The 18943-nt window shown below is 33.8% G+C and overlaps 1 protein-coding gene across 1 annotated transcript; it reads left to right on the top strand.

Moving 5' to 3' along the window:
- The first annotated feature begins 11237 nt into the window (after positions 1-11237).
- On the top strand, positions 11238-18386 carry LOC132549380 (lithostathine-1-beta-like). The gene is made up of 4 exons (XM_060213307.1): positions 11238-11292; positions 12178-12462; positions 13573-13758; positions 18179-18386. Exons 1-4 carry the CDS (start codon positions 11238-11240, stop codon positions 18328-18330), a joined length of 678 nt encoding a protein of 225 aa, XP_060069290.1. The 3' UTR covers positions 18331-18386.
- Positions 18387-18943: the final 557 nt, after the last annotated feature.

The raw sequence follows: 18943 nt of genomic DNA, 5'->3' as shown, positions 1-18943 counted from the left end.
CAGGTCACATTAAAATTTGAAACTGTATTTGACAAAACATATTTTAGCTAAAATTGAAAGAAACGAAAAAAATCCAAATAATTTGGTATTTTTATTGATCAATGTCGTAAATGAAACAGGTGTTTACCATCAATCTTTATGAAGAATTTTTGTGAATAGTTAATTTTTACATGTTTTATATTCTATATGTTGGAACGAATATACTGTTTTAGAAGGAAAAGAAGGCTCTGATTCGATATTGCTTTAAACAAGCATTCCTAAACCTGTAAACTTTTAATGTAGTTTCATGATAGTCAGATAAGACTGCTTAGAAGGTTTTTAAAGAAAGAACATGTTGAAGAATGTTGAACAAATTTTGTTAAAATTCAGGATGATTTATAAAATAATTGTTTGATATACAAGATGAATGTACCTGTTACTTATATAAAGTGAAGAATGTTTACGTCATTTAAATAACTATGACTAAATTCCTCCTAGCATATTAAATAAAAATGTAATGATCTGAAATTGTTCGAGTACACATTTACTGAGGTACTTATAACAGGAACTAATGTAGACTAAACACACGTCTTGTACATGTAACATTACCAGATACACCAGTCCGAATGGAACAGAAAACATTTTACTCTAAATTAATGAAGAAACAAGTGAATTTCATGAAAGATATTTATTTCTCAATCATTATGTACCAAGGACATTTTCCAATATAAGTCCAAATCACTCACTAGCTTCATAATTTTAGTATAAAGTCAAATTTTACCAATTTTTCACTGACTGCATAGATTTAATGTGGCACTAGATAAAAGTAGCCTAGCCAACATGCCAAATCTGACTATCAAACTATTGTATCAGTTTATTTGATGTTGTCAAATATGTCATGTTAATTGAGATCAAGCATATATTGACAGCTGTCAAGTGTGAACGTATAAATATGATATATAAATCTGTAATAATGGAAAACAGTCATGTTGTTGTGTAAAGATGTTTTCCAGTAGAGAAGGGACAGGAGATCATATAACATTCCTTTACATTGAAATCAATGATAATATAATTTGAGCTTTGTTTGAGGATTTAACCTCTGACATTCATGGGATATGTCCTATTAGGTCTGGTAAGAGCTGTTTGTACATGTTTAATTTTTGATTAGGATATAATATCAGATACATGTCCTTGTTCCAGCAATGACTGTACAGAAATTTCATCCCTAATAACCTCATGGAAATCTTTGGTGTATTGAGTTATATAATATACTGCGTCATTCATTTGTATTATAGTTTGGTTTGCTATCCAAACTTTCCAAATATTTAGATAAAGTAACGTCTAACTGACAGAGTAAATATGCTTAACCTTGAGTATCACCCTCTCAAATACCCCAAAAGAGTAATAATTATATATATGCATGTATTTTATACTAAGGGAGATAAATCCAAACTAAGGGAGATAATTAATAGAAAATATTGAAAAGACTACAAGAGTTCTGATATTGCTGACCGTTCATTTCAAAATTTGTCAATGAAATGTACAATATCGTTATCAAATTAGTTTCTCAACCATTTAAGAATAGAATTTCTATTTGTACCATGTGATAGAAGTTGATTATTTCTTTTTCCCCCAAATTTCATACCGGTTTAACAATAGATATTACTGATGTACAAAATCTTATAACTATTATCTCAAACATGTTTTGTAAATATTATGCTTCATGTGTTCCATTGCTAATTGTATATAAAGAAATGTGAATAGTAATTTATCATTAATGAAATATAACAGTAGTGTTTCTGTATTATTTTTGCTACCAAGTTTCTTGTACGTGAGCAACTCTTAGTGTTTAGCTACAAAGTTCTGTGTGATGTTTTTTTTTAACTCATTTAGAGGTGCATACTTTCCTTTTGTATTTACAAATATATGTTGTGACTGAATACTCAGTGAATTTTGCAGAAAATTATTTTTGAAGATATTCCTCTTTTTGTTTCCAAAAAGTGTTGTGAAATATTTATTGACACTATTTATTCCGCCTTAGTAATTCTATGTACTGTTAACAACATTTGTTTGAAATGTATGATATTTATCATGAATCAATTATTTTTTTCCATTATAACATTGATGGATTACAAAAGCTTGATGACAAACCTACGATAAATATGAAACACTTCTTTTCACAAAATTATTTTCAAGTGAGAAAGAAAATTAATGTTCTGTTACAGACATTAAACATAAGCTTTATGTATTGTACTTGCATTCAAATTAAAGTTACTTAAAGTAGAACTAGAAGCAAGTATAGATGATATAATCATAGGTTTGAAGTCTTTTCAATGTTCGAAATTAACTGACAATTTTATTTTACAAAGTTCATGTACAAAACAATTTCTAGTATAGATACGAAAAAGCTATTATTTGATCAGTGAGTGACCGACCTATTGAAAACTCTGTCTTTCGCTGTTTTTGACCACTCCGACCATCCCATAGAACTTACAGCTATGATTCTGCTTCATCATCCTCTTATTTTCAATGGCATAATTCTTGAAATTTCCAATTTTGATGAGTTGTGATGAATGATGCTGCAGCATGTTTTTGCACTGTTGAGATGTTGATAGACAAGTTAAGTGCTTGATACTTAACTATTATTTTTGTTTATTGTTACTGAATTCTATAGTTTATTTACTTTGTTTTTACTTGATTTGATTTGTTCGATGTTGAATAGATTGTGCCAAGAAATAATTTGTCATATTTTGATCCTCAAGTTTGTGCGGATTTTACTTCATGTGAAAAACAAACAAAAACCATTAAATGTAGAGAAATGGAAAAATAAAAAATACAACTTTAAGAAGTAGAAATTGAGATCAGATGTAAGTGTTTTATACATCTCCAGAATTAGGGTGAAAAAAACCATCCTTTCATGGAATATTAGGAATTCAGAACATAATTGAGCCATGATATGTGACTCAGACTACCCAACATTTCATAGTGATCATTTAGAATTTTTATTTGCTTTAATTTCAGCGCTATTTTATTTATTTACAATACCTCAGTATCATTCTAGATATACTCACAATGGTCCTAGTCTTTTATTTCAGGGATGTGATCATACTGTTTGTCCGCTAGATAATGATTGAGTTTAAAATCAATATGAAATATGTACTTTTACTTTTGATTGTACTGTCCACCAATAGTTCTCCTAGAGAGCTGTAAGTCAGCCATTTGCCTTAGCAATCAATTCTATGTGACGCAAATATTAATGTGTGGAAGAATGAAAATATTTCACATGGAAAATATGTAACTTGTTTGACATTTCAATGTTTGATTTTTTAATTGCTTCATGCTTTGCTTGCCATTCAGTATTTTGTAGATGTACTATGTATTTAAGTTTAAAATCTGTAATCAGTCTGTTTCTTATCTTATGATTGTCCTGGAGAGCTGCTTTGCTTAGTCAGTTTCTTGTTCCTAGTGACTAGAAAAATGAATCAGTGGTTGTAGATATATGGTATATCCCTACAATAGGCCTATATACTATCTCTTGTTAGTTCTAACAATAGAAGTATTCCTAGAGGAAGCGAAGGGAGGTTAACTCTAGATATCAAATGTACATACTTCAAAAGTGGGGTTAGAATTAAGTGATGGTGGACATGTCCTCAAAGGGATGAAACATTAATACATGTCTCATTAAGTCTCTACCGGAACTATGTAGAGACATGCTGAAAATGCAGGAATAGAAGATGATCTTGTAGGAACAGTATTTGGTTGTATAGGATCAGAAGGTGGTTGTATAGGATCAGAAGGTGGTCATGTATGATCAGAAGGTGGGCGTGCAGGATCAGAAGATGGTTGTGTATGAATCAAAGGTGGTTTTATAGGAACACAAGGTAATTGTATAAGAACAGAAAGTAGTCTTATAGGAACAGAAGTTTGTTGTATTAAAATTGAAGGTGGCCATTTAGGAATATAGAAGTTGGTTGTATAGAAACAGAAGGTGGTGTTGTAGGAGAATGAGTTGGTAGTATAGGAACAGAAGGTGGTTGTTTAGGAACAGAAGTTTGTTATGTAGGAACAGAAGGTGGTCAGGAAGGAAGAAAAGGTGATTGTTTAGGATCACTAGGTGGTTGTATAGTAACAGAAGATGGTTGTGCAGGAACATAAGTTGGTTGTATTAGAATAGAAGGTGGCCATGTAGGAAAAAGTGATCATATTGGAACAGAAGGTGGTCTTATAGAAGAAGAACTTGGTTGTGTAGGAAGTGGGTGTGAATGTTTAGAAATAGAATATGATTGTGCATGGATAGAAGGAGGTCAAAAGTGAACTGAAGATGTTGGAATGTAAGGTGGTTTTGCAGGAGTAAAAGGTAGTTGTGTAGAGACAGGTTTTTGTGTGTGAATACATTTTGGTCAGATGTTTGGAATTGAGTTTGTAATTCCAGAAAGTGACTTCATGACAGTTTGATGCCTTTAAAATAGCATCCTGCTAAATCTACTAGATAAAAACCCCATTAGAAGTTTGCAACCTCAAGTCTCCAGAGAAAGCAGTTGACGAGATAATTTTTTTTGTATTTTCTGAGAAGATGTTTTAAGTTTCTATTTCATGTTGTTTTGCCAATATGTTGATTTATTCTACTTTTTAAACATTAGTGGCATTTTTCTATTCAATATTTTAATTATAGAAAATGAATTGGTGGTCCATCAAAAAAATTGTAATCTTCTTAAACACCAGCGTACAGTTCCTGGTTTTCATCAAGATGTATCGGAGTAGTTGGTGATGATCCACTCATAACTATGATAGTTTTGACCTTTGTAATAATATCACTATTAATACATTTCATGTAAACAATAGGGCGATGTTACGTGTAAGCGCCTGTGTTGGGGTAGGGAGAAGGTTTAGAGATGGTTAGAAGATGTAGGTGAGGTACATTGTAACTCTATCTATCTCTGGTGAATCTTATAACATTGTATTTATCCTATAAAAACACTACTACTGTACAATGTTATTATTTCCCAAGGAAATTTACGGTAAATTAAGTCAGCAGTGTTGTAGAATTGCCACTACAAACTGACCTTGTATAAGTACTTAGATTTAACATTAAACTCCCACAAAAAAACTATTTTGAATATCAAATTAATACAACTAATTCTTAATTCAATCAACATTTGATAGTTTGTCCCCTGGAAATAAATACATAAAAAGCTAGGTAAAAAATATGTGGGTGGAGCTGTGTAACATGCTCCATCTTCCATTATGTCTATGATGATGAGATATCCTGTGAGATATTGTATCTGTGTTGATGTTGAAATATTCCAAGGACAAACTTGTATATTATTGTGTGTTTGTTGATCTGTTTTCACAATGTGTTCTGCATCTCTGACCTTTGACCCCCACTTCTCACCAGAGTTATATTGTTAGTAAATCATTCCATGATCAGCATATCAAATTGTTCACATCTATATAGAGAAATACAATTCCTATACGTAAAAGTTGATGTTTACTTCTGGAGATCATACACAGTATAGAGGTCAAAGGGTCATACGTACGCCATATACCATAATACTATGGATCTATGGTCCGTAAATTGCTTTTGAATTAAAGGTAAATGAAAATTAATAGATGTAAAACAAATGTGACTAGAATTAATGAAATAGTCATGTTTAAGATGTATTTTAATATACATGTATATAGTAGATAACGTTTATAAAATTTATCACAAAAATTCAAAATGTGCTTTGATATACATAAAGGGATAGTTTCCTTTAAAATTGAAAATGAAACTTATTTAATATTCTTGGATATCGAGATCAGAGTTGAAAATTTTGGCAGATAAAGTTAAAACAATCAGTTTAAGGTACATTGTACGTCACAAGTATTTCTATGACAGTGATTGTCGGGTAAATCACAAGCATTTCTATGATAATGATTGTCAGGTAAATGCCAAGTCTTTAGGTGATTGTGACTTTTAGAAAAATCTTAAGTGTTCTTGTGGCATTGTCTGTCAGGTGAATGACACATGTCTTTGTAATAGTACATGTCAGATAAAAACAGGCGTTTTGAGGATAATGATGGAGAAAATGTGAAATAGTTTATGACATTGACTGTCAGTTAAATCACAAGACGTTCTAAAACATTTACTGTCAGCGAAATAACTTCTGTGACAGGGATATGTCAAATGAGCCACAAGTGTTTTGCTGACTGTGACTGTCAAGTAAAGTGTTTCTGTGACAGCGATTTGAAAATAAATCACAAGTGTTTCTGTGACAGTGACACTAAGATAAGTCACAAGTGTTTCTGTGACAATGACTTTCAGATAAATCACAAGTGTTTCTATGACTGTGACTTTAAGATAAATCACAAGTGTTTCTGTGACAATGACAAATAAATTGCAAGAGTTCTTTGACAGTGACTCTAAGATAAATTACAAGTGTTTCTGTGACAGTGACTTTCAGATAAATTACAAGTGTTTCTGTGACAGTGACTTTTAAGGTAAATTACAAGTATTTTTGTGACAGTGACTACAAGATAAATAACAGATGTTGACAATTGAATCTTTAAAGGTTCGACAGTAGTGACGAGAAGTTGTGGCGACGTGCAATATAACCTTGTTCAAACAGATATGTTAAAGTGATGTTTATGATTGTGATATTTACTATTGCTGTCATCATAACTATTATTAGATAGTTCCTATTTGTTAACATTATTATATACTTTCATGTTCGGCTGTTGCCGTGGAAACCTAATCATGTGATCTGTATGATGATGTATGTACAGCTTTAAAAATGAGCATGTTACATCGTTAAGTGTATCAGCAGGAATAAACTGCAGTTTGGAAAAGTGTGTTTGATTTTCTTTTTTAAATTTCCATTTTTTTTAATGTATGACATGGATTCAATAGTAAATGATAAAAGGCTTTATTAAAGGTCTATGACACTGAGTTTACAATACTCTTTTAATAATTGATCTCTTTTGAGAAGAGACGGACGGGTAGTTGTTCACTTTAGGGTAGAGGACAGGAAGTTGGGATGGGTATCTGCAGAACTGTTTTAAAAGTAGGGGTGACTACATCGTTCTAACAGGATGTTGACCGATAGGATACTACAGCGATGTTTTAACAGAATGTATAACTTCAGAACCGTTTTAACAGGATAGTGACGACATGTATTTTTTAACAGGATGGTGACTACAAGACCTTTTTAGCAGGACAGTGACATCATGGTCATTTTACAGAATGATGACTACATGATCGTTTTAGCAGGACAGTAACATCATGGCCATCGTAACAGGATGATGACTACATGATCGTTTTAGCACGATGGTGACATCATGGCCATTTTACAGGATGATGACTACAAGACCTTTTTACCAGGACAGTGACATCATGGCCATCGTAACAGGATGATGGCAACAGAACCATTTTAATTATCATTGTGCTTGCGGTGATGGAGGAAAGGCCAGAGCTAAAAGAAATCTCCTTTGAAAAAACACTTACAAAGTTGTACAAGGATGGTAGATCTTGGTTAGAAATGGTGCCTGTTTTATTAACGTAGAAAGATGGAATAGTTAACTGGGGGGGGGGGAATCTCCAATATTAAGGTGATATATGGCATTGTTGTGTTTTACCGGGCACAAAGACATCTTTATATCAAATTAGTTATCCCTAAGAATGCGTGAGTACAGGTCTTTCCAACCAACAAATGGACATGATCTTGTAACGAAAGTTCTTATTTCCGGGTTCATTCTAAACGGAGGTGTGATTTGTAAAGTACATATATAATTGTAGACTGAACAAAACGTCCTGTTGTTTGGAGATGACTAGTGTGCCAAGCCCGCGTGCTGTCAATTTTACATGTAACGATGTGCTTTTAATGATCTTCTGAAAAAAAAAGACTAAAACACCTTTACTATAACTAAACCACCTATGCCATAATTTATGGAGAAGATTTATATTTATACTGCCTGGTATCCTATTCATTGATATATGTTCACACAATAAAATTTGTTAAAATGAAATGAAATTCAATGTTAATATAAACTTTATTTTGTTCAATATTGAGTTCAAAACAACATACAGCACAGTACAAATTAATAGGATCCGGAAACATGTTGTACCAACTTATATAAAACCTTTTTCTGAATTTGAAATCCGACTATATATAAGTGATGATAATTGTAAGAATAATGTTTAGAGTATATCATAAAGTAGAACTAAAAATTGCAAGGTGCAGACAATATATTCTTTTTACTTTTTATTTTGATGGTTCTGACTGGTTTCTAAAACTACCGTTATAACTACTTTAAACTGATAATACTTGGAATAATTATATATAACCGGCTGTGGGCACAAGACGTACCTTAACAGAGTAGCATGCTAGGTATGCACTACCAGCTATCATCATTTATGTGTTATCTCGAGACTTATTGTGTGCACTTCAGATTGATATCGACCCTGGTTACCAAGAAATATAACTATTTTATTCGGGATTCTGAATTAAAAATACGTGAGTCATATTGTAAACATAAGAATGGATTTGATTTGTTCCCTAACAAATACTTTTTAAAATTCAACAATGCATTGTATATACAAAAAAAACAGGCTAATAACCACACATAGCTACAATTCAGAACATGAAAATAGTCTTCAGCAATATATCATTGGTAAGATAAGATTCTTATTTTACTGTAACAATTAAAGGAGGATCGTTTTCTTATCACTTCAGGATAGCAATCCAAGAGAACATGACAGATCAGAATTATGTCGCTGTGACCTACTTATTCAGTTTTTGACATTTCTCCCTAGCTTTAATCTTAAACTACCGCCACACTAAAAATGAATCTGTAAAAACATCAACTAAAATGTGGTTATCTTATACCTCACTTTGACCACTAAATTTGTAAAATGAGGGGAGAGGGGTCACAACAAAGGTCTTTGTTAGGTACTATAAACCCATGTACATGTACAAAGTACTTTGTTAGGTACTATAAACCCATGTACATGTATAAAGTACTTTGTTAGGTACTATAAACCCATGTACATGTACAAAGTACTTTCTTAGGTACTATAAACCCATGTACATGTACAAAGTTCTTTGTTAGGTACTATAAACCCATGAACAAAGTACTTTGTTAGGTACTATAAACCCATGTACAAAGTACTTTGTTAGGTACTATAAACCCATGTACATGTATAAAGTACTTTGTTAGGTACTATAAACCCATGTACAAAGTACTTTGTTAGGTACTATAAACCCATGTACATGTATAAAGTACTTTGTTAGGTACTATAAACCCATGTACATGTACAAAGTTCTTTGTTAGGTACTATAAACCCATGTACATGTATAAAGTACTTTGTTAGGTACTATAAACCCATGTACATGTACAAAGTTCTTTGTTAGGTACTATAAACCCATGTACATGTACAAAGTACTTTGTTAGGTACTATAAACCCATGTACATGTACAAAGTTCTTTGTTAGGTACTATAAACCCATGAACAAAGTACTTTGTTAGGTACTATAAACCCATGAACAAAGTACTTTGTTAGGTACTATAAACCCATGTACATGTACAAAGTACTTTGTTAGGTACTATAAACCCATGTACATGTACAAAGTTCTTTGTTAGGTACTATAAACCCATGTACATGTATAAAGTACTTTGTTAGGTACTATAAACCCATGTACATGTACAAAGTTCTTTGTTAGGTACTATAAACCCATGTACATGTACAAAGTACTTTGTTAGGTACTATAAACCCATGTACATGTACAAAGTTCTTTGTTAGGTACTATAAACCCATGTACATGTACAAAGTTCTTTGTTAGGTACTATAAACCCATGTACATGTATAAAGTACTTTGTTAGGTACTATAAACCCATGTACATGTACAAAGTACTTTGTTAGGTACTATAAACCTATGTACATGTATAAAGTACTTTGTTAGGTACTATAAACCCATGTACATGTACAAAGTACTTTGTTAGGTACTATAAACCCATGTACATGTATAAAGTACTTTGTTAGGTACTATAAACCCATGAACAAAGTACTTTGTTAGGTACTATAAACCCATGTACATGTACAAAGTACTTTGTTAGGTACTATAAACCCATGTACATGTATAAAGTACTTTGTTAGGTACTATAAACCCATGTACATGTACAAAGTACTTTGTTAGGTACTATAAACCCATGTACAAAGTACTTTGTTAGGTACTATAAACACATGTACAAAGTACTTTGTTAGGTACTATAAACCCATGAACAAAGTACTTTGTTAGGTACTATAAACCCATGTACAAAGTTCTTTGTTAGGTACTATAAACCCATGAACAAAGTACTTTGTTAGGTACTATAAACCCATGAACAAAGTACTTTGTTAGGTACTATAAACCCATGTACATGTACAAAGTACTTTGTTAGGTAGTATAAACCCATGTACAAAGTACTTTGTTAGGTACTATAAACCCATGTACAAAGTTCTTTGTTAGGTACTATAAACCCATGAACAAAGTACTTTGTTAGGTACTATAAACCCATGTACATGTACAAAGTACTTTGTTAGGTACTATAAACCCATGTACATGTATAAAGTACTTTGTTAGGTACTATAAACCCATGTACATGTATAAAGTACTTTGTTAGGTACTATAAACCCATGTACATGTATAAAGTACTTTGTTAGGTACTATAAACCCATGTACATGTACAAAGTACTTTGTTAGGTACTATAAACCCATGTACATGTATAAAGTACTTTGTTAGGTACTATAAACCCATGTACATGTATAAAGTACTTTGTTAGGTACTATAAACCCATGTATAAAGTACTTTGTTAGGTATATAAACCCATGTACATGTATAAAGTACTTTGTTAGGTACTATAAACCCATGTACATGTATAAAGTACTTTGTTAGGTACTATAAACCCATGTACAAAGTACTTTGTTAGGTACTATAAACCCATGTACATGTATAAAGTACTTTGTTAGGTACTATAAACCCATGTACATGTACAAAGTACTTTGTTAGGTACTATAAACCCATGTACATGTACAAAGTTCTTTGTTAGGTACTATGCATATAGATTTATCATTAACTCTCATAACAACACACAATATCCAGTCATATTCTCTGTGTTTTCTGGGCCATCGTCCTTGTCAGGTCATATAGCTGATATTTAGGCGTTGCTGGGTGTCCTAACTGAAGACTTTATCTAGCATTGTGCACGTGTACAGTTGCCATACTGTTGACCCACCCCACAAGATGAGGACCGTCTGTACAGCTGTGCTCTCAATCCTGGTCCTTCTCTTCTTCACAAGTAAGTCTCTCATCATGGACGTTTTAAAATTAAGATTTTTCAAAATTTATACATTATCGTAAACAACATCGAATGTTTGTCTTTACCCAATGTTTAAAAGTTTTCACCGATCGTGCGGAGTCGTTTTATCAACAACACTATTGAACATGCATCCGTTACAGGATGGAAAACTAATTTTATTCAATTAAACAAGTGTAATTGTTTTGTTCAATATATAACACATACTTCAATCTCCGTGTGAACTTTGACCTTATCAACAAGAAGGAATAATCATAATATTATCTATATCCAAAACGAGATTAGTGGAATAAGAGCGTCAGTCATGGACTGTATCACATATTTGGAAGTAGCAGTAATTAAAATGTTAGGTCGTTAAAACTTTAAAACAACACATACATATTTATCGTGAAGCTGATTTCTTTTCATCAATTTCATTTATTTTATCGTTCTGTTGGCGTCGCACCCATAATGCTAATTTTAGCAAAAACAAGTTGCCTTTTGTCTCTATCAAGTAATAGTCGCCTCATACATGTATAATGCATTAAAATATCTTTTCTTTGGAGGTCTGGATGAGCTCTTAGCGATAACCGCGTGTTTCACTTTTTCAATATATTAAAGAAGTTGGCGCGTGCCGAATTGAAATGTTAGGAAAAAAACAAATAGCAAATTGAATTAAGAAAATATCTTTTTCCTATTAAAAATCAAGCACTTTTAAATCAATGTAGGCATTAATTAACAATGTTTCTATTGATTTGTTAAAGACAACTGTGCGAAACTTCCATGTGCACGTCTTTTCAATTTCATTTCTATGGAACTAATGACTGTAAAAATATAGAATTAATCAAAATTATACAGCAACTTGAAGATATATCATTGTCTGCCTAGAATGTACCGAAAGTAGCACAGACTCGTGCCCAGCCGCTGTGACACGCGACCAGCACTTACAGGAGTATGGGGACTATTGCCTCGAGTTTGTACACACCGAGAGGAACTGGGATGACGCTAGAAAAGACTGTAACAAACGAAGCGGAAATCTCGTGCAAGTTGTCAACCAGGATATCCAGGATTTCATTGTGAAGACTTTGAGGGATGTTCTACACTGGGATAGACACGGAGTCTGGATTGGCGCCACTGACAAAGATGTGGAACAAAAGTGGATGTGGGTCACAGGTAGCACCATTACGTCACATATGACGTCATATATATATAAAAAGGAAGCACAGTTAGTCATTGATCCTAATTTAAGTTCATTTAAGATACCGAAATTTACCCAAGTATAGTAATATTTGATATACTAGTAATCTCATTATGAATAATACAATGTTTTAAATCGTTTTTTGTCTTACAAAGTCTTAGATTCTAACCAGTATCTAATTGTTCGAAGTTTTCTACCACCAAAAATATTAATCTTCCTCAATAAACAAGAACTGGAATAATTATAACGTTGTCCTCCTTCACTCTGTGTAGGTTTTAAGCCAACTCTATTCCTTATGTTCGTCAGTCCTTCAACTAGTCTTGATACCACTATTTATTAAGCCATTCTGAAGTATATATGTGAGGGTTACCCTTGGTGCCTAGCGGTGAAACCAAACAACCGACAGGCGGCCATCTTTTTAAAGAGAGGACTGAATTAATTATTTTTCAATTTTTGCCTTGGTCCTAACTTGTACGTTGTCAATTTTATGTTAATCAGAAAATCAAAATGGCCGTAGACGTTTAGGGGCCATATTAGATTTTACAACTTTCTGTTTGTTGTCGCTTAATTTTTACAACAAGAGGCCATTTAGATTGCTCTCAGAGAAGCACTGTGTGTTGGTTCCTCTTGGTCTCTTTAGTTGGACATTGTTCGCTTCGGAACAGAACTCAGATTTTGGTTGTTACAATGTGTTGCCACTATTTGTAACTAACAATAATAGATGATTTTTCCCGTTCCTATGTAGGTATACCCTTTGGTCCCTTGTGCATTTTTCATCTTGGGACTGATTTCAAAAATAGAACGGCCTAAACATAAATGTAGGTGGCCATCTTGCATGAGGATTTCTTTCAAGACACTGCCTTGTTTATTGTTATGTTGTTGTAATATATATGATTAATTTAACTGTCAGTAAAACGTATTTAAGAGGAGAAAAAAAAACTAACGTTTAAAGAACTAACAATGAAGATCATACAATAGTGAATTTCCCTGGGATCTCTTGATGATAATATTGTCTTGACATCTTAAGTCATATAGAAACTGCACCCATAGTCAAACACGACAACTCACCTCGAGTGATGTTACAGGTCAGGAGTTGACGTGGTCTAATTGGCAGCCAGGAGAGGGACCACAGCACACTGACGGCTTTCTTTTCGTTCCAAGTCACCATAGCGAGGATTGCGCCCAAATCCGTCTTGATGACCCCCTAGGGAGGTGGCACGATTACCGCTGTGACGGAGTAGGAATACACTACTCATATATCTGTCAGTATTGTAAGTATCACGGACTGGAATGTTGCTCTATGTTTTGAGTTGGCGTAGTGGTAACTCATCCGCCAATCACCAAGACGACTTGAGTTCGATTCCTTGATCGGACATTAGAGGGGAATGGTGTTATTTGTCCCACCATATGAGTAATCAACAAGACCTATCCCGCGCGTTCACTGAACCAATATGAATGATTAATTTAAACTGACAGCTTTCTTTACAGTTGTAGGTGCCCTACTTTGTGGTTGTGGTGATGGCTGTAAATCTGGAAATCAACTTGACATTTTCTTTTTACGTTAATATTAAGAACACGTTTTTTTTTTCCATAGCAGATCCATTTATGCAGACAAATTAATGATAAACGTACATCATTCCTTGGGATATTAATAAGGCATTGGCAACAAAAGGTAAACACCCAACCTGTTCTTCTGTCAAAATCAAATCACTTCCGGTGGAACGGTTTTGACAGAAACGACCGAAAGATGTCTCTGAAGACGTATAAAGCTGTAAGTTGGTAATATCAACCTATTGTGTCCGCAGTAAATAAGAAGTGTAATGTCAAATGAAGTGAAGATTGTAACACTTGCCGTGTAGTGCTCTACATTTGAATTTATGCCACGGATTCCTGCTAGACGCATCCTTGATACTCCAGGATATATATCTTAATATATATCTTAGGGTGTTTTCTAGTTTAGTTTTAGGTCTATGGGTCCGATAACAATGTTCTCTATTCCATAAATTAACCGAACTAGGGCTTTGTAGATCGGTCTTCTGCAGTCGTAAGTGCAATGAAAGAGGTTTCTGTGAAGAAAGCCGAGGTTGAAAGTCGCTCTCTAACAGATGATGCTGATTGGTCTCTCTGTGAAGGAAGCCGAGGTTGAAAGTCGCTCTCTAACAGATGATGCTGATTGGTCTCTCTGTGAAGAAAGCCGAGGTTGAAAGTCGCTCTCTAACAGATGATGCTGATTGGTCTCTCTGTGAAGAAAGCCGAGGTTGAAAGTCGCTCTCTAACAGATGATGCTGATTGGTCTTTTCCATTTAATGCCATCTGGGATTTGAAGCTGGAATATTGATATTTATGATGTCTTCTTTTCTTCAGGCTAGTTATCTATATGTTTTGGTGTTAAATCTTTGTCCTGGTTTTTCACAGTTACTTGTTGACACAGTAAAGTTTGCTGTGCTCCAGTCTGTTATTTATCGTCCTGCACAAGGATCAATGTCTTCAAATAATCTTTCTGGTAATTGTTTAGTATTTTGGTGAACTTCAATACGGTATAGAAAAAGTACGGTCCCTATAGCAATGTCTAATGATAAGACCGAGTCATTCTGGTCAGATAACCTCTCTTGTAATACAACCGATTCTCCTTTCTCTTAGAAATTGTCTATGGATAAATTTAAACTTTATTAACTTTACAACAACCGAAAAGCAAATTATCAGCTTATATGAATCACTCCTGGCCCCTGATGGAAGTGTGCGAAAGGTTTTAATATGGAAGGAACCCGGAGTACCAGGGAACCCACGTGATCAGGCAAATGACTCCATACCTTTTCACGTCCGCTTAGGGAATCGAACCCAGAACTGTAGGTGAAAGGCGAGTGCGTTACCAATGAGCCATCCAACCACTCGGAGATGAATTGAACCTGTCTCTTAGTCATGCTTGGTTTTATGAACCTTTTATACGAATGATGGTAGATGATGTTGCTAGGTAGTCTGTACATTGCTTCAATATTCCATAAGTCTAACCTACTAACAGTGTGTCCCATTATATGCCAGGGAAATGGAAATATTCATCCGGCATGGTCGTTATTCTGTACTCACCTAGAACAGATTGTGTAAGGCACTTTGAAATCTTTTAGCTTGAATTTTATCCAATTTCGCATTTGATCTTAAGTTGGAGTTGTTCTATAACTATTAAGTGTTTTACCAGCCTGGACACTCCTCCTCTAAGACGCCTCTGTCATTTTGATATACAGTATAGCCTCTTGGGAACACTTGTGGTGATTCTATTCCGTGTCCCGATTAGTCTTACAAGTTTGAATCCTTTTAGATAAGACATTGTCCCCATGATCATATCTGGTTCGGTACAGTTTGTTTTTGTGTGGATGGTTCTATTATTCCGGGTGGACTGTCGCTTCTTGTAGTGAAGATTTTGTCATCATCTGTTGATTTCCAGGTGTTATGGTCTGGTTTAGGACTGTTTTAATTAGGGTGAACGGATATATATAATAGTGAGAGAAAGTTCTCAGCTATGGTAAGAGGCTAATAACAGCGTAAGGTATAAAATACATTTGTTTTTTCTTAAATCTTCATTGTAGACTCTTTCACGCGCCAAATAAGATGTAAAACTGTTTTGTACACGAAAATCGGTAGTCAGTGACCACTTTCGTAAAATGTTATCATATCTAAATATGTGTCTAAAATTTCAATATTTTTCATGTATGAAATTATGTAAATTTTAATTTTGCATTAGTTTGATACAATGTTTGATTTCACAATTTGCAACAGTTCCACCTCATCCAAAAATGATATCACTTGATAGCGTTAAGCGTTGCTTTAATTATACTTTGGTGTACCCTGTCGTATGTATAATATCACTGGCCTAAGTTATCATGAGATTTTCTATATACATTGTATTGTCTGTGTCTCAAGGTGCTACAAATGACACCCAGTTTACGTTAAACTGGTTTGAGGACAAAATGTTATTGTTCCTGAAAATGGTCATCTCTTTGTGTAGATCGGTATAATAACACCTCATCCGTTTAAACAAATGCTAGAATTACGGGAGAGAACAAGTTAATGGCCATCATATGTATGTTTTTAGGCTAAACGTACTCAGTACGCATGGCCTATTGTGACGGCCTTCCAGACAAAATTTACCGATCCTGGCCTTCTCATTGGCTGAAAAATCGAAAAGAGTTAGAGCCCTCTAGCGGCAATTTTCTGCGTAAATAATGCCGCGATTTTTCAAATCGCTATTTTAAAAGCATCCAAAATTAGTTTATTTTTTTCAAAAAAGAAGCACAGAGTGGTTGAACTATTGATAAATTTTGAACAATATATTTTACGGAATTCTCGACATGACGTAAGCGTATAGAACACTGTACGTGCGAGTTGGCGCCATGATCAGAAGCTAGTCTGGGGGCTCGGTTTGAATTATCAACTATCAGCACTTATAAAAAAAACAAAACTTACAAACAGAACATCAATTTTGATTTAATCATTGTCGTTGTGGCAAGATCGTCTTAATATATAACATCACTTTACCTCATTAGACGTCACAAAATTGGACTGTTCATCCTACGCGCACATCCGCCGATATGACACTTTTTCAGGATTTTCACATCCACCTCTATGACACTTTTTCAAGTTTTTGAAGATAAAAAGTTTGCGCTTCGTAGGCAAGGTACATTTGGTGCTCATGATTTATGAATAATATATTTTTAATAATGCACTGATCATGATGTTGACTTTGTTATAACTTATATTTTTTGTCTTTTAGTTTTATTTGATGAAGGTTGATTGTGCTGATTTCTCAATGTTTGTTAATGTGTATCAAAGTTCCTTGAAATGAAAATATACCTTCAAACAAAGCGCGTATAAAAAAAACCCAAAATTTTCATGTTTATAATTATCAATTAACTAGAACGAAATATTTCCATAACATATTTATTCGTTTAGCGTGTCATGGTGACATTATCTAATGCATTGGAGATCAGAAATAGTAGTAGCTATAGTGAAAATATTGTAAATTTTGTATATATATGGAAGTCTGGTTTAGTCTCTTAGAACTATGCCTTTATAGACATAATTACTGGAAGAAAAGTCTAACCATGATACTTCAAGGAGATAGGCATGTAAATACATTTATATATTACACTTTTATATATCTGAAATGCTGTGTATACCTTATCTACTTTCCTCAACTACAAATATTATTATAATAAGTAAGGACTATTACTTTGCAATACATTCAAAATAAAGAAGTAGGTATAAAGTCCTTTCGATTTGTTTAAATCCTCATATTGATCGGATAGTAATTGTAACATCTTAGGTATTTCAAAGGTTTTATTTAGTCAACTTCATCATAGAGCTATTTATCATTTGGCTTGTTGGCGATAAATATATGGTTGTGTGTATTTTGTTATTATTATTATCTTTTTTTTTTTACCTATTTTGATTTATTCACATTATTGTCGTCAAATTTGAAATAAGAATTAAAGAAGATATAAAATCGCTTAAAATTAAAAAAAATAGTCTCTGGTTCTCTTATTTTAGTAATTTTTGCATTCCAAAGTGTAGGAGTATGGGGAAAGTAATATAGCTTAGCGGTTATTTCTGAACATTTTTCAATACGTTTAGCCTCTCAGTACTTTCAGTACATTGATTTTATCTGTGAGGTACATCGAAGTCTTTTAAACGTTTTAGTCAAGGTAAATGTACATACACAAGTGCCGCAGACCGTTGGACTACCATCAACTGATCCACCAGCCACAATACAGTCTTTTCAAACAACGAACGGCATAGGAGCTCAAACAGACAGTGTTACCACCGACACTTCAGCCACGACAGATGTCTAATCCAATGATGTTTCCACCGACACTTCAATGTCACCAAGTATTCAAGTATAAGAAAATACCGCCAAATTATAATCGTTATCCTTTGTATTTCGTAAAAAGATCTACGATTTGATGTAAATAAAGATGAGTATGATTTAAAATGTCTTCTGTGTTCTGTTGTGGAGAACATCTGAACCGTTAAGATAATCTCCAATTAATATTTTACATTATCAAAAAACTTAGAATTTATTTACCGTGAACTTTATGTGACCTATAGCTAAATTCCATAAAATAGTGACTGCACAAGGGACAGACAGTGACGTACAAAGGACAGATAACAACTGGATGAGAGAGAGAGAGCGACTGCATATGTAACAGACAGTGACGGTACAAAGGACAAACAACAACTTGATAAGAGAAAGTGACTGCATAAGACAGTGGACAGACAGTGACATACAAAGGACAGATAACAACTGGATGAGGGAGAGTGACTGCATATGGAACAGACAGTGATGGTACAAAGGACAGACAACAACTTGTTAAGAGAAAGAGACTGCATACGACAGTGGACAGACAGTGACGGTACGAAAGACAGACAACAACTGGATGAGGAAGAGCGGCTGCATAAGGGACA

This window comes from Ylistrum balloti, unplaced genomic scaffold (assembly GCF_031769215.1).
Source record: "Ylistrum balloti isolate Yb309-2 unplaced genomic scaffold, AGI_CSIRO_Ybal_v1 Utg370056, whole genome shotgun sequence".
Classification (NCBI taxonomy): domain Eukaryota; kingdom Metazoa; phylum Mollusca; class Bivalvia; order Pectinida; family Pectinidae; genus Ylistrum; species Ylistrum balloti.
The sequence above is the reverse complement of the archived record's forward strand: the minus strand, read 5'-3'. Positions and strand labels throughout refer to the sequence as shown.